A 13537-nucleotide genomic window follows, 5' to 3' on the forward strand; every position below is an offset into this window, starting at 1 on the left:
TCCAAAGAAATCCCAGGGCTGATCTCCTTCAGAATGGACTGGTTGGATCTCCTTGCAGGTCAAGGGACTCTCAAGAGTCTTCTCCAACACCACAGTTAGGCTTTCATTTTAAGTTTTAATGTGTATTAACATGTAATGGGTTTATTACAGCTATTTTAAGTAATTTAAGTATTAAATTTTCATTTTAAATTTTATTTTAAATAAAATTTTAAATTTTTAAATTAAATAAGAATCAAAATTTTTCCTAGACTTAATTTCTAATATAGTAAATATGGATAAATGTAACCCACACAAATAAAAGCCTTCTGGAGTCTTCAATAGCTGTTAAGAGTGTAAAGTGTCTTGAGCACAAAAAGTTTGAGAACCACTGTTCTAACTCTAACCCAATCCCTAAGCCAGAGGCTTCAGAGGTACTTCAGAGTAGAGCTGGGCAGGTAATTACTGCTTCCCCTGCTACTCTGCCTCTCCCTCCTGAAAGCCTGCCTCCCTCCCCTTCTTTTCACTGGAATGGGCGAGGAGGAGGGAGTGTAATGATCTGATCAGTGGATTTAGACAAAGTGGCCTGAAAGGGCAGTTTCAGCCCACAGACCCTATTAGCTCAATACAGTCACCTAAGTGTTGCTCATAAAATCTACTTTAAACAGTTTCACTAGCAGTTATTGAAGACTTTCTTAGAAGGGTAATTAAATCCTTTATACTTGAAAAACATGTATTAATAAACATACCAGTCCCTGGTATCTGAAGGAATCATAAACGCTTCTGATGAAAAGCCAAAATGGCCACAGGTACTCAAATCTGAATTCCAGGACAAAATCTGCCAGGAGGACAAGTGCCCACACCACCAGGAACTTCAGGTATAAAAATGTACTGCAAAATATAAAAATAAAGAATTCAAGGTCATTGGTGAAGAACTAGAAAATGAAAATGCACTACTTTATTTAAAAGAGAAAAAATATCTTCCTATACTATGAAAACAATGGAGATAAAAGACAAAAAGAGATGCTGCCCTGGCCCATGTAAATTTTAAAAGCTCTGGTGTTCATTCTGAGACCCACAACTATCAAAATAAGATGATGACCCAAAATGCTTAATTCCATTTAAGATGGAAAAAGCCCATTTAAATTTCACAACTATTTTAAAATGTGCTAAGTGTCTGACTTCAAAATACTGCAACACTCTCAAAATTACAGCTTTCAAGCTGTTCGTCATTAGAAGAAATGCCATGGTTGAGCAGCTTCAAATTTGCTGTTTCCCCACCCCTCTGCATCTGTTTGAAGTCTTTGAAATTCTTGATGCGCATCCCTACATGCTTGAAGAATTCTGTATTTTCCCCCCTCTTTCTCCTCTTGCCTCTCTCTATCTGCATTAACCGAACAAAAACCAAATAACTTCCCCAAACAGACAGACATTAACTTAGGAAGCAGATGCCAATCACTTCTAAAGGCCATGAGGGTATCAAAATGTACACTAAAGGAAAAACCATGAAGGATCCCAGCACTGCCCTAGGTGAGATAGTGATGTGTCCCACTTCCCTTTGGACTTTTGTGAAGTAGGAACACACTTTGATAAGCCAGTCAGAACACCTATCTAACCACTGTAGAATCGCAAAGCAAAGTAAGGGCCTGGATTAAAAAAAAAACACTTTTCATATAATCTAAAATCCCATTCTTCGAATTCATTAGTTGTATTAAAGATAATGAAGCTTTCAAACTATGCCTATTAATAAGTCTCTAAGGTCTTTAAGTCTAAGGTCTTTAGTCTGGTCAGTTCTAGAGCAGGTTAAATATAGGTATTTAAAAAAAAGATTTTCCAAGATATTCAGGTCGGAAATGCCTAAATTCAGTTTGACTTGGGCTATAGCTTTGCATGGTGTTCTGCAACAGAAACATTTCAATACTGCTGTGATTAAATCAGCTGTTTGAATATACACCATGAACAATAAATCAAGACTTCTAATAAGTAATTTTAAAATATATTAAAATAAGGTACAAAAAGACATATTCTTGGGGGTAAAATCAATAAAGCAGGATCCAGCATAGAGGATTCTTTCCATGCCCTGTAAAGCCACACAGGTAAAGAATGTCAGAAACAGACACAAATGACCCTTAATGTTATATAGTGGGGTTTCCTGGTGGCTAAGACAGGAAAGAGTCTGCCTGCAATCTGGGAGACGTGGGTTCGACCCCTGGGTTATAGTATCATGAGGATACATAATTTGCAACTAGAGTCAATTTCTAATACTGATTCTTGGTAGAACTTCTTTAGGCATGACAGTAAGTTCTGATGAAGAGGTTTGCTGTAGAATCAAGGAACCCAAGGCAAACTAGAACACAGGTTTGAATCTCAAGTCCAACTTTTACTTTCATTTCACTGGAGTTACGTTAGCCAGATGAGAACAGAGCTCTCATTCTCATTCATTAAACCCACTGCTGATCCAGTGAAGAGCAAGGGATAGTTTGTTAGAAGGAATAACTGAGTCATGCAGGCATTCAGGAGCACAGATTTAGTCTGAAACTAGATTTCCAAGTTTGGCTTTAAAACTAAGTGGCTTTTTCCTTGTAGCTGAATAAGACATGGTGGGCACTTCCTTAGGCTAGTTGTCACTACTCCCCAAGTGGAGAAGGTAAGAGTTCTACCATCTACTCTCTGCCCCAAATGCTCCCAAGCATGGCAGGAGCCTAGTCTTGCTGGCAACATTCCATTTCACTGTTTAGACAGCATCATGGAGAAGTAAATGGCTACCACTCCAGTATTCTTGCCTGGAAAATTCCATGGACAGAAGAACCTGGCAGGCCATATAGTCCACAGGGTTACAAAGAGTCAGACATGACTTAGCAACTAAACAACAACAAATCTTAAGAATGGCAACCTGTTGAATACTTTTTAATAACTCAATCATTTAAACCTATAAGGCATTAGAAAATGATTATCTTTGTTGTAGTGACTACTCATTTTCAATTCTGTAACTCAAAGGGGTTCCTTTTGATCTATTTCATTTCTTTTCAAACAACTGCTTTCGTAACTCTGATGTTTCCTGACACTCATATCTTATGGAGTCACATTTAGAAGTATACACATTAAAGGAAACTTGATCTTTCACAAACATGTGCTATACCTTCAGCTTTCCTCAGGCTCCCCCTTCTAGGTGGGCCTACCTCTAAAATCAAGAGGCAATCTTAACAGTTGATTTTACTCTAGGAGTAGTTTCAAACTTTATAGATTCACTTCAATCTAATAGAGTTTTAGAATATTCAAGATAGTTGCCTGATTCAGTATTCACTGAGCCTTCTATATCAGTAATTTATGCCTATTAACCTTCTACAGGTACAGGTACAAAAGTTAAAAGAAATTTAAAACTACTGCTCATCAGTGTAGAAAATCTGACTAAGAGATGACATTCTATGGGGGAGAAAATTTTAGAGTTTTAAACCATTATTATAACATTCCAAAATATTTCTATTAAATCATGAAAAAATATGCTATACTTAATCATATTTTTTCATGATTTAATAGTTCATAATATGACTTATGGCTAACTTGTTACCTTAATTCTCTAATCCAAACAAATTTACTAATTACTGTAAACTATCTTGAACAAAAATTTAAAACATAATTGCAACAAAAAGATATTTTCCATAATAATATCCTGAAATAAGGGCAGACCAATAATATCTTTTGATAGTCTGATAACTTCTACTCTAGGTGCCAGTGAAATACAGAAGAGATATGCAAATATTAGGTTTACTATTGGTGACCTTTTCACAGTAGATATTAACCATAAGATTCGTTTTTCTCCCCTTGCCACTTACAACCATTTTTTAAAATTGAATCTATTTAGAAATAGTCCATCTATGGATTAATCCCGTATGATTAATGAGAGGTAGTACTGAACATTCTTTTTTTTTTCCCAACTAAAAGTGCACTTTCTCTCTAGAATCTCTTGCAGCTTGTCACTTAGATCATTGTCTGAAGTCACACAATTAATTACCATAGGGTGGCCATAAATCCTCAGTACCTGACCTTTTCCCTAGGCAGACTAATGGCCATTTAGTTCACTTGGTCCTCACCACAGAAATGAGTCTGTGAAATATTTCTCTGGCTGGGCTAAAAGTGAAAAGTGAAGTGAAAGTCACTCAGTCATGTCCAACTCTTTGTGACCCTATGGACTGTGGCCCACCAGGCTCTTCTGTTCATGGAATTCTCCAGGCCAGAATACAGGAGTGGGTAGCCGTTCCCTTCTCCAGGGGATCTTCCCAACCCAGGGATGGAACTCAGATCTCCTGCACTGCAGGCGGAGTCTTTACCATCTGAGCCACCAGGGAAGCCCCTCTGGTTGTGCTAGTAATCATCTACTGCAATGCCAAGCTTTCCTGTCCTCTCTGTAATAGCAACAGTGAATCCCTTTTGCCTTTCACTATGCAGCATGATACTTCTTGAACCAAACTGCTTTGTCTTCTACTGTTACCAAATACTTCTTCCTATTGGACATTACCTCTAGAATATTTGCCCAGCCTCTTGTTCAGCTAGTATCCTGCTAAAAGTCTTATTATATGTAATTGTAGTCTTGCTAAAGTGTGGTCCGTGAACCAGCAGCATCAGCATCAAGTACGAGCTTTTCAGAAAAGCAGTACTTCTGGGCCCACCCCTTACTCAGTCTAAGCTTATGTTTTAATCAGATGCCCAGACTCTTTCAACTCTAGTGTGCATACATTAAAATTTGAGAAGAGTACTAGCTTCTGTATAAACGTCTCATAGCCAAAGAACTTCCACTGAATTCCACAATGTCTCAGAAAGAAGACAACAATCTTCTCAGATAATCAGTACTTATCTCCAAACTGTTAGCTGTCCATCCCTCAACTGGGAACATTCAAACTGTTCAGGGTCAATTTTTCTACATTTCTTTCTCAGTCACAGATAAGATCCTTAAAGAAATACAACTTAAACTAAATGAAACATTTCCACTACTACTCATCCTTCAGCATGCAGCATGAATATTTATTCAAAAAAGGCCTCCTTGACCCAACAGTAAAGACTAGTACCCCATTATACACTCAGAGTTTCCTGTACGATAAGAATCATATTATAGTTAAATAACATTTTGTATGACTCTTTAAATGCAAAGTCCATGAGAACAATGGAGGCCCATTTTGTTCCCTGCTTTATTCTCAATGCCCAGCACAGAACCTTGCACACCAGAGAAACTTAAATATTTGAATGAATGACCTGCCGTGCATAAGAGTGTTTAGGACCAAGAGTAGGGCTTTTATCAAAGCACACACTTACAATAAAGGGAGAGGGAGAGATGATGCACAGGTGCCTCGGAAGGGGTCTGAACACAGCAACAACAATGAAGATGACAAACACAGCTTCTTCCTGAAGGATGACCACGCGCCTGCTCCGAATCTGTTCTCACCAGTTTTTCCGTAAGGAAAAGAGGCATCTTATCAGCTTTGCTCTGGGTGCCAGATCATCACTCCATTTAGCCTACCTGACACTGGTTCTGACTACTGTGAGGGCCCTCAAAGTTATCTTCTATTAAGCCTAATATTAAATAAATCTGTAAAAATGTAAAAGCATAACACTCTTCTCATGGATTTATCATCACTATTTTTATATGAACTAGTATTTCAAAATTCTTGTCTTAATTTCTAATCCAGCAAAAATTTTAGCTATAACCCATATAAACAAAAGCTCTTTGGACTCTCAATCACTTTTAAGAGTGTAAAGAAGTCCTGAGAGAAAATATTTGAGGAATGGTGGTCTACAGAAAGTCGTGCATGAGCATCAAGACTAGAATCACTGCTATGTTCTGCAACCAATACTTGTATTAAATCCAAAAAAGGAGAGCAGCCTGAGAAGACCTAAGCTGTTCTGTATTTTTCTTTTCTATTCTGGGCCTCCTGCAGGCTGCAAAGAAAACCATGCTGAAGTCAATCACACACACACACACACACACACACACATAGATTGGAATGACAAATCTTAACAGGATGAAATACATCCAATTTAAAAAGAAAAAACTCTAGAATGTAAATCACTGAAAAAAGCTTTCAAGAATTGTTTGTATAGCCTTTTTCTAAAGTACTTTATGACTCAAGATATCAAAGACAGGTTTGTTGTAGTTCAGTCACCAAGTTGTGTCCGACTCCTTGCCACCCCCTGGTAACACGCCAGGCTCCACCATACTCCACTATCTCTCAGAGTTTGTTCAAAATCATGTCCATTGAGTCGGTGATGCTATCCAACCATCTCATCCTCTGCTATTCCCTTCTTTAATGCCAGGTACTCTAACCTAACACAACTGGAAAGTTTAAAGTTTTAGAATTTCTGCTTCAAAAACACTTTCAATAGTGTGGACGCTAAGGGTTTGGGATGAAAATGGGTGAAGACATTAGGAGAAAGAAGACAAGCCAGAGGCCCTAAAACCTGTGCTAACATTGCATAAACATCAGAGATTTATTTCATAAGTGAATCAAGTATTATGCTTCATATCTTCAACAGTAAAGATCATCTACCTAATCACACTTAACATTTACATTGCCCTTATGCTCAGTTGAAAAAGAATCCGCCTACAATGCAGGGGACCCTGGTCTGATTCCTGGGTTGGGAAGATTTGCTGGAGAAGGGATAGGCCACCCACTCCAGTATTCTTGGGCTTCTCTGGTGGCTCAGCTGGTAAAGAATCCATCTGCAGTGCGGGAGACCTGGGTTCAGTCCCTGGGTTGGGAAGATCCCCTAGAGAAGGGAAAGGCTACCGACTCTGGTATTCTGGCCTAGAGAATTTCATGGACTGTATAGTCCATGGGGTCGCAGAGTCGGACACGACTGAGCGACTTCCACTTTCACTGTGTAACTCTTCCAAAAGCTTTCATATTAAAATTATCTCATTTTTATCCCTACAACTATCACATAAGCAGGGCTGTTATTGCCATTCAATAGAAAAGAAACCTGAGGAACACAGAACAGGCTGCAGGGCACTGCTGAAAGAGCACAGGAGTGGAAGCAGGGAGACCAGAGAAAACAGAGTGAGTTCTACATGCACTGTTGTGTTGCTACTCAAAGATAGATAAATTTCCATGTATAAAACAATGGGTAGGATTAACTGTGGAGGAAAACCAAGAAACTTGTATATAAGACAGAACTCTATTTCTATTAAGAAATACTTGTTTATCTATATGGATCGAAGAATAAACCATACTTATAAATTATATCACAGTGCTCATTCCAGAACAGGAGAACTAAGGTTTTTTACATTAGACTTACACATTGTCATACTGCTTTAGTTTCTCTAACAAGCATGTGTTATTTTTCTCAACTCTTCATTTTGAAAGTTTTAGATTTATAGAAAAGTTGCCTAAATACTACAAAGAATTCCCTTATATCTTTCCACTCAGATTTCACAAATGATGAAACATTTTATCAAGTTTCTGTCATCACTCTCTCCCTATATATGTGTACATTTTCCCCTGAACCATCTGAAAATAATTTGTAGACATGTCCCCTTCATTATTTTTTTAAAAACAAGAATATTTTCTTATAAACCACAGCACAATTATCAAAATCAGGAAATCAACACTGATTTAGTACTATTACTTGACCTATAGACATTATTCTAATTTCAGTAATTATCTCTCTAATGTCCTTTATAGCAACAGACAGACCCATTGATCAAGTCCAGGATCCAGGTCAGGATTCAGTCCAGGATCACATTTTGCATTGTTGTCACACCCATACTGGATTGTTTAATAGAAAAGAGATTCTCATTTTGAGAAGGAAAAAAGATCAATGTCCTTGCACAGGACCCTCCTGGTAGCTGCTGCTTCACCTGAAACATGAAGATAAGGACACCTGTTCTACATGTAGTAGAGTCTGAGAGGACCAAACTCTGCTATGTTACTGCATGTAAACACCATCCAGAAAGGATGAAGTAGCACAGTAAGTAAGAGAGCACAGACTTCAGGGTTAGACAGATAGAGGCCTCTATCAAGTACTGAAACCTCCTGCAATCTCAGTTTTCTCATCTGTGAAACTAGTATCTTTCCTGGAACTAAGTAACAGAATGAAAATAAAATTATAGTAACAACAGTATAAAAGAAATCAACTTTTCAAGCAACCATGCCTGTGTCAGATACTATGTTAAGTATTTTACATGACTTAGGTCAATTATCCTTATAACAATCCTAAGTGGACAATATTATTTACTATCCTCATTTTACAGATGAGAAAACTGAGGGTTAAAGCAGTCATTTGCCTGCTTTAAATCACATAACTAGTGTCAGGGACATTACTTGAACCCAAGTTCATATGATGTTAAAGCCCTTATGCTTAACTATCACATTGGACTTCCCCATCTTCTTACATGCACAATAAATATTATTGCCCTTCTTTATATCCCTCTGTATGTATATATTCAAGTTACATAATTCTTTAATTTTCCAGGAGAGCCAAGCTTTAAAAAAATAAGCTAAAACACTTTACAAAAGAATAAATCCTCAGTACCTTAATTCACAAACTATGAATCAATAAACTTAATTTGTAAACACTATTAAGTTTTAAAAGCAGAAAAAGATGCTAAAGTCAAAGACTCTTTACAGAAATAGCCATGGCACAAAAGATGGGACAATTCAAGACTGCTCTCCAATAATAGTCATACTCACAGAATGGTCACTGTAATAGAGAAAGATGTAATTTAAAAAGAAAAAGACGACTCATTTTTTAAAAAAGCCAGAAACACAATGAACCACGAGGTATAGTTTGTCAAGCCTAGAAAAAGACAAGAAAATAATACTTATTACATCTAGAAGACTCCAACCTTAGTATTTCTATCATCTGAGATAGGGGTTTTTGTTTGACCAAGAAAACGGTCCCCATCCTCTCCAGAGCTCAAGGGACCTCACTAAGAGATAGGCAGAGTACTGACTTTAGTACAGAGTAGCTTATTTGGGTTTTAAAAGTGTTTTGAAGATGAGCAAAGTAATAATATAATTTTAAACAAGAGTGTGATTACTTCTAGCCAACTCCCCTGCTCTGGGTAGGAAGCAGATCCCAACAGCCTTAATGAATCAGTGATTCCTATGGATACACCTAAAGTGGACTGGGCGCACCATTTCAAGCCACTAAATGCAAAAATTCCAAAACAGAAATGGCAACAGAGGAGGATGGGGTGAGGGATAAATGACTTCTGACGTTATAACCCTGTGAGTCAATGTCAGCACATGGCTCTTAAGGATGGCAGAGGTAAAAATACAAAGGAAGGAAAGCCAGTGCTATGAAGGGGCTTCAAAGTCGGGATGACAGGCACCTTAAGAAGGCTGATGAGCTGAGGTCAATTTGATGTCAGTTAAACTAAATGTCAAAGTAAAGACAGAAAGCCTCAAAGAATATACTCTAATAGTTGATTACCTTTTTTAAAAAAAAGTTTCCATTACCAGAATGCATTTCCTGAAGGTGAGAGACCTTGAGGAAATAGTTACTCCTCAGGTATTTGAAGAAATCCATGATGGGAAAAAAAAGGGCAGCAGAGGGTATGTGTTTCTCCTGTTGGTATGTACCATTCTACTTATGCAGCTTGTTGAGAAGAAATTTATTTTTTCTTCTGGACCTATTTCTTGAAAATGATCCAAGTAAAATAATTACACCCAAATCTGGGAAGCCTAGAGAATAAAGTAATAGCTATATTTGAAGGGCACACTAAATTTCATCAAGAAAAGTAACCCAAATTATAGTATTTCACTTTGAGGTTTCAACTAAGTTTATAAAATTTCTATCTGATCCTCCAGACTCCACAAGATATATGTTCTATCTTGTTATAGCCCCTTAAGTCTATCATCTGGATGGTAGCCTAGAAAATGACAGAACAAAACACACATATAGCCACATAAAACCCCAAAGGGTTAGTATCTGGGAAACCTGGGAGAAATGGCCAAAGAAAAAGACTCTGGAAATAGAAGTGCTTACAGAACATGGATTGGGTCCACAGTATATAGGTATATAACAAGAAAGTGAAAATAATAAGCTATTGAGATTACTATTAAAATCAATCTCCAAATCAGTGAGGTTCAAGAAAAGCCATGAGAAACTAATATGAAGAAAAAGGAAAGTATCATTAATAAAACAGGATGCTTTTAAGCAAATAATCTGAAATACTGAAATAGATCATGTTCACTCCCTTCCCCACCTCAACTGATAGCAGCAACTTAAAGTAATTTTCAAAACATCTAATGAAACTAAACTGTCAAGAACACTCAGACAAGAAGAATCATAAATGAAAGCTGGAGGAAAGTACTTTTTTTAAGGTAGTACACTACTAGCAAAAATAAAGTACAGAATTCCAGTGTGGAAGATTTGCTTAAATGTATTTCACAGAAACTACAAATGTAAGAGTTAAGCTAAACACCTCACTAGAAAGGTTAGTGAAAACATTTCAATTCCTAAATTTTCCATTGTATTTACCCCTTTTCCCAATATCCCTCTAAAACAATACTGCGTTTATCACTTTTCTGTCAAGTCCAGCACCACTGAAGTTAAGGTTTACAAGATGATCAAAATGCTTTTAGGCTGTGAGGTTGCAACACTGGTATCTGGGGTTTCAGTTGCAGAACACATGTACAATTAAGGCAGCCAAGGGTCAGGCCAGCCTGGAGTGGCTTTAATAAGCATGGCCCAAAGAAGTCTAAAACCAGGCTTAGGAAACATCATTAAGATGGTAGGAAAAGCAGTGAAGTGAAATCTCTGGAGATGAGATTATTCAGACAAGGGTCTGAAAAAGGAAATTAGGAAGCTGAGAAATATATAAACGTTGACCATTTACAGAAAGTCAAAGGCCAGAAAATTCTCCTCTGAAATAAAGATGGGAAAAGTTATGGTACATATTAGGGAAGTCCCCAGTCCTAAAATGTAAAAGTCAGGTACAGTATTACACTGCTTAACCTGCAGGCAACATATTACAAGCAGAACTCAGCACACCATGACAGGAAGTATCCATAAATCCACAAGTGAAGGGGTGCTTCCTTCAACTACCAGTTTGAGATATAAAATAATTTACGGAAGCTTAAAACACACACATGCCTTACTTAAAATTCTTATTATACTTACTTGGGTAAGCAATGATTTTAACTGCGGAGACTTTAAACATAAATGTTTCTGCCTCTGTCTCCTACTCACCAAAGCTTGTCTTCTCATCTTCCTATTATAAAGTCAGTAATTCTCAGAGGGGGTGGGGAACCCGGCAAGATGAAAGGTGTGGAACCACACAGAATTCCCTTAAGGCTTTTAAAAACTACATAGCACTCCAACCCCATCGCACCTGAAGAATCACTGCATGGAGTAATTAGATATTACTTTGGGGAGTGTCTGGTGCATGTGTGAAGGCAGATACAGGGAGAGAGTCACTGCCCTAAAAGCCAAGGGCTTCTGAAATATTATAGTTAAGTAGACTTTTTCATTTTACTTTCTCTTATTAAAAACTTTTTTCATAATTTCCAAAGTACTTTCACATCAATTTCATTTGAGTATATGTATTTCCTCACTTAGTGGTGACTGCCTACTTCATCGTAAAATAGCACAGGGCAAAGTAAGTCTGTTAATGCATCAGGTAAACCAGCAAGCGAAAATTTAATTCAACTAAAATATTTCTACTTGGACAGAACTCAAAGTTCTCTGGAACCTCAAAATCACTATACAAATTTAAGAGGGAATTATTATGGTCTCCTAGACTGTAAACTCCTTGAAGACAAGAAATCATATCTTATTCTGCATCCTCCATAATTACTTAAACAATGACGGTTCTTAAATGAGTGGAACAGATTGGCTTATATGGATTTATTTACTAATTCACTTGCTCAACATTAAGCACTGAATTCCTCTTCTCTGTCAGGTTCTGTGCGGGCTCAGATTTTTTCAAAATGGCACTGAAGTTTTAGCCCATAATGATGTAAAAGAAAATGATCACCATTCCTATTTCCTTTCTCTTATTTTTGATTATTAACTTGACTGAAATAACATATTTCTAATACATTTCAGTTTTCAAATGGTGGGTATATACATAAATGCAGGTAACATTAACATAATGTTAAAAATTCATTTTCCATCTACCTTGCCCTGAAACAGAATTCTACCACAGCCATACTGATAATAATGGTATCATTTGACAATCACCTCCGTCACAGTTGCTGGATTGCAGCCCATGATTAAAAGCATCTCAGCAACAGGGATTTTTTTTTTTTTCCTCAGCAAGACCAAGCAGCAACTGATCCCTTGTTTTGACTACTCAACTTTTGTTGATAGTTGTAACAAATTTTATGGTCTTTCCTGACTCCTTTAAAAAATAAACCAAATATGGTAAACTGTGATAACAACAACATGCTAAATAAATAATTTTGTATTAAGATGCTAGAATTCATACAGAATTTCACAAACTGGACATTATCTCCTTTTAGTCCTCAAAACTCACTTGACAGGTGAGAGAACTAAGGCTCAAAGCTGTGGCTGCCTTGTCTGTCCCAAACGGCAGAGCTGGGACACTCAAGTCTGAACCTAGGTCTCCTGACACTCTCAGTCCAGTGCTCTCTTCACCACAGCTCCCTCCTTGTTAGCCCAAGCTCAGAGCTGTGCAGACTGAGAACATGCAAATATTAAGTCCATGAAAGGTTACGCTGTGAAACAGTAGATAGTGGTTATCAGAACTGTCAACAGAGCCTCAGAAAAAAACAAAGCTCTCTATTTAATGAGACCAAAATTGGCCAGACGTTGAGAAACAAAATGGGCAATAGATGGTGTTACAAACAATTTAGTGTAGACGTAAATGCGATGATGAACAGAAATCTGATACTCACAAATCCTCAAACACCACAACTCATAACTAGTTCACTCATTCTGTCTGCTTCAGAAATAACTGGAAATTTTCTAAATCTCCTTTGAAAACAAAACTGCAAAAAACCTTAACACTATGATCTTGTTCTTCAGATCATAATATTCCATAATATAATAATATAAACTAAGAAACAGATAAGTAAATTGAACCACTCACTTGATATACGGTGCTCTAAGAGAAAAGACAGAAATATATGTGGGTCTTTTATTAACATTTGACTTAAAGAGTATCAAAGAGAAGCTTCAACAGATTTGAGAGCTGAAACACTACTGGTTTTTCACAATCTTACAGATGAAACTCTGAACAGTTGTATAGAGTATTTACTATTAACCTTTAGGGTAAGAAAATTCAAATTTCAAAAGTTCATTAGTAAAATAATAGAACTTCATTAGACAATAAATTCACATCTTCACACTGATGCACACTAAGTGGTAACTATGGAGCATATACTAAACTGCCCATGTATGTTCAAATACAAAAGAAGCTGAAATACAACAGAAAATATGGAAACAATATGGGATTCTCAATCTTCTGACTATAAACAGGTGCATTTACGTTAGCCATTCAAATAGCAGGGTTGTCCTTGGTTTACCAACTCTGTTTAATATGCTTTCTCTATTGTGTCACCATTAATATTAAATTGTTCAAATCATTTTCAATAGGCAG

The 13537-nt window shown here is 37.0% G+C and overlaps 1 protein-coding gene across 1 annotated transcript in view; it reads right to left on the reverse strand.

Annotated features, from left to right (window-relative positions):
* The window catches only part of MACO1 (macoilin 1), a 65648-nt gene that overhangs the window by 50318 nt on the left and 1793 nt on the right, over nt 1–13537 (reverse strand). Inside the window, exon 2 of the mRNA XM_061393090.1 lies at nt 726–867. Within this exon, the coding sequence (XP_061249074.1) occupies nt 726–867 (142 nt within the window). The remainder of the gene's footprint in view (nt 1–725; nt 868–13537) is intronic.

This window comes from Bos javanicus, chromosome 2, assembly GCF_032452875.1.
Source record: "Bos javanicus breed banteng chromosome 2, ARS-OSU_banteng_1.0, whole genome shotgun sequence".
NCBI lineage: Eukaryota > Metazoa > Chordata > Mammalia > Artiodactyla > Bovidae > Bos > Bos javanicus.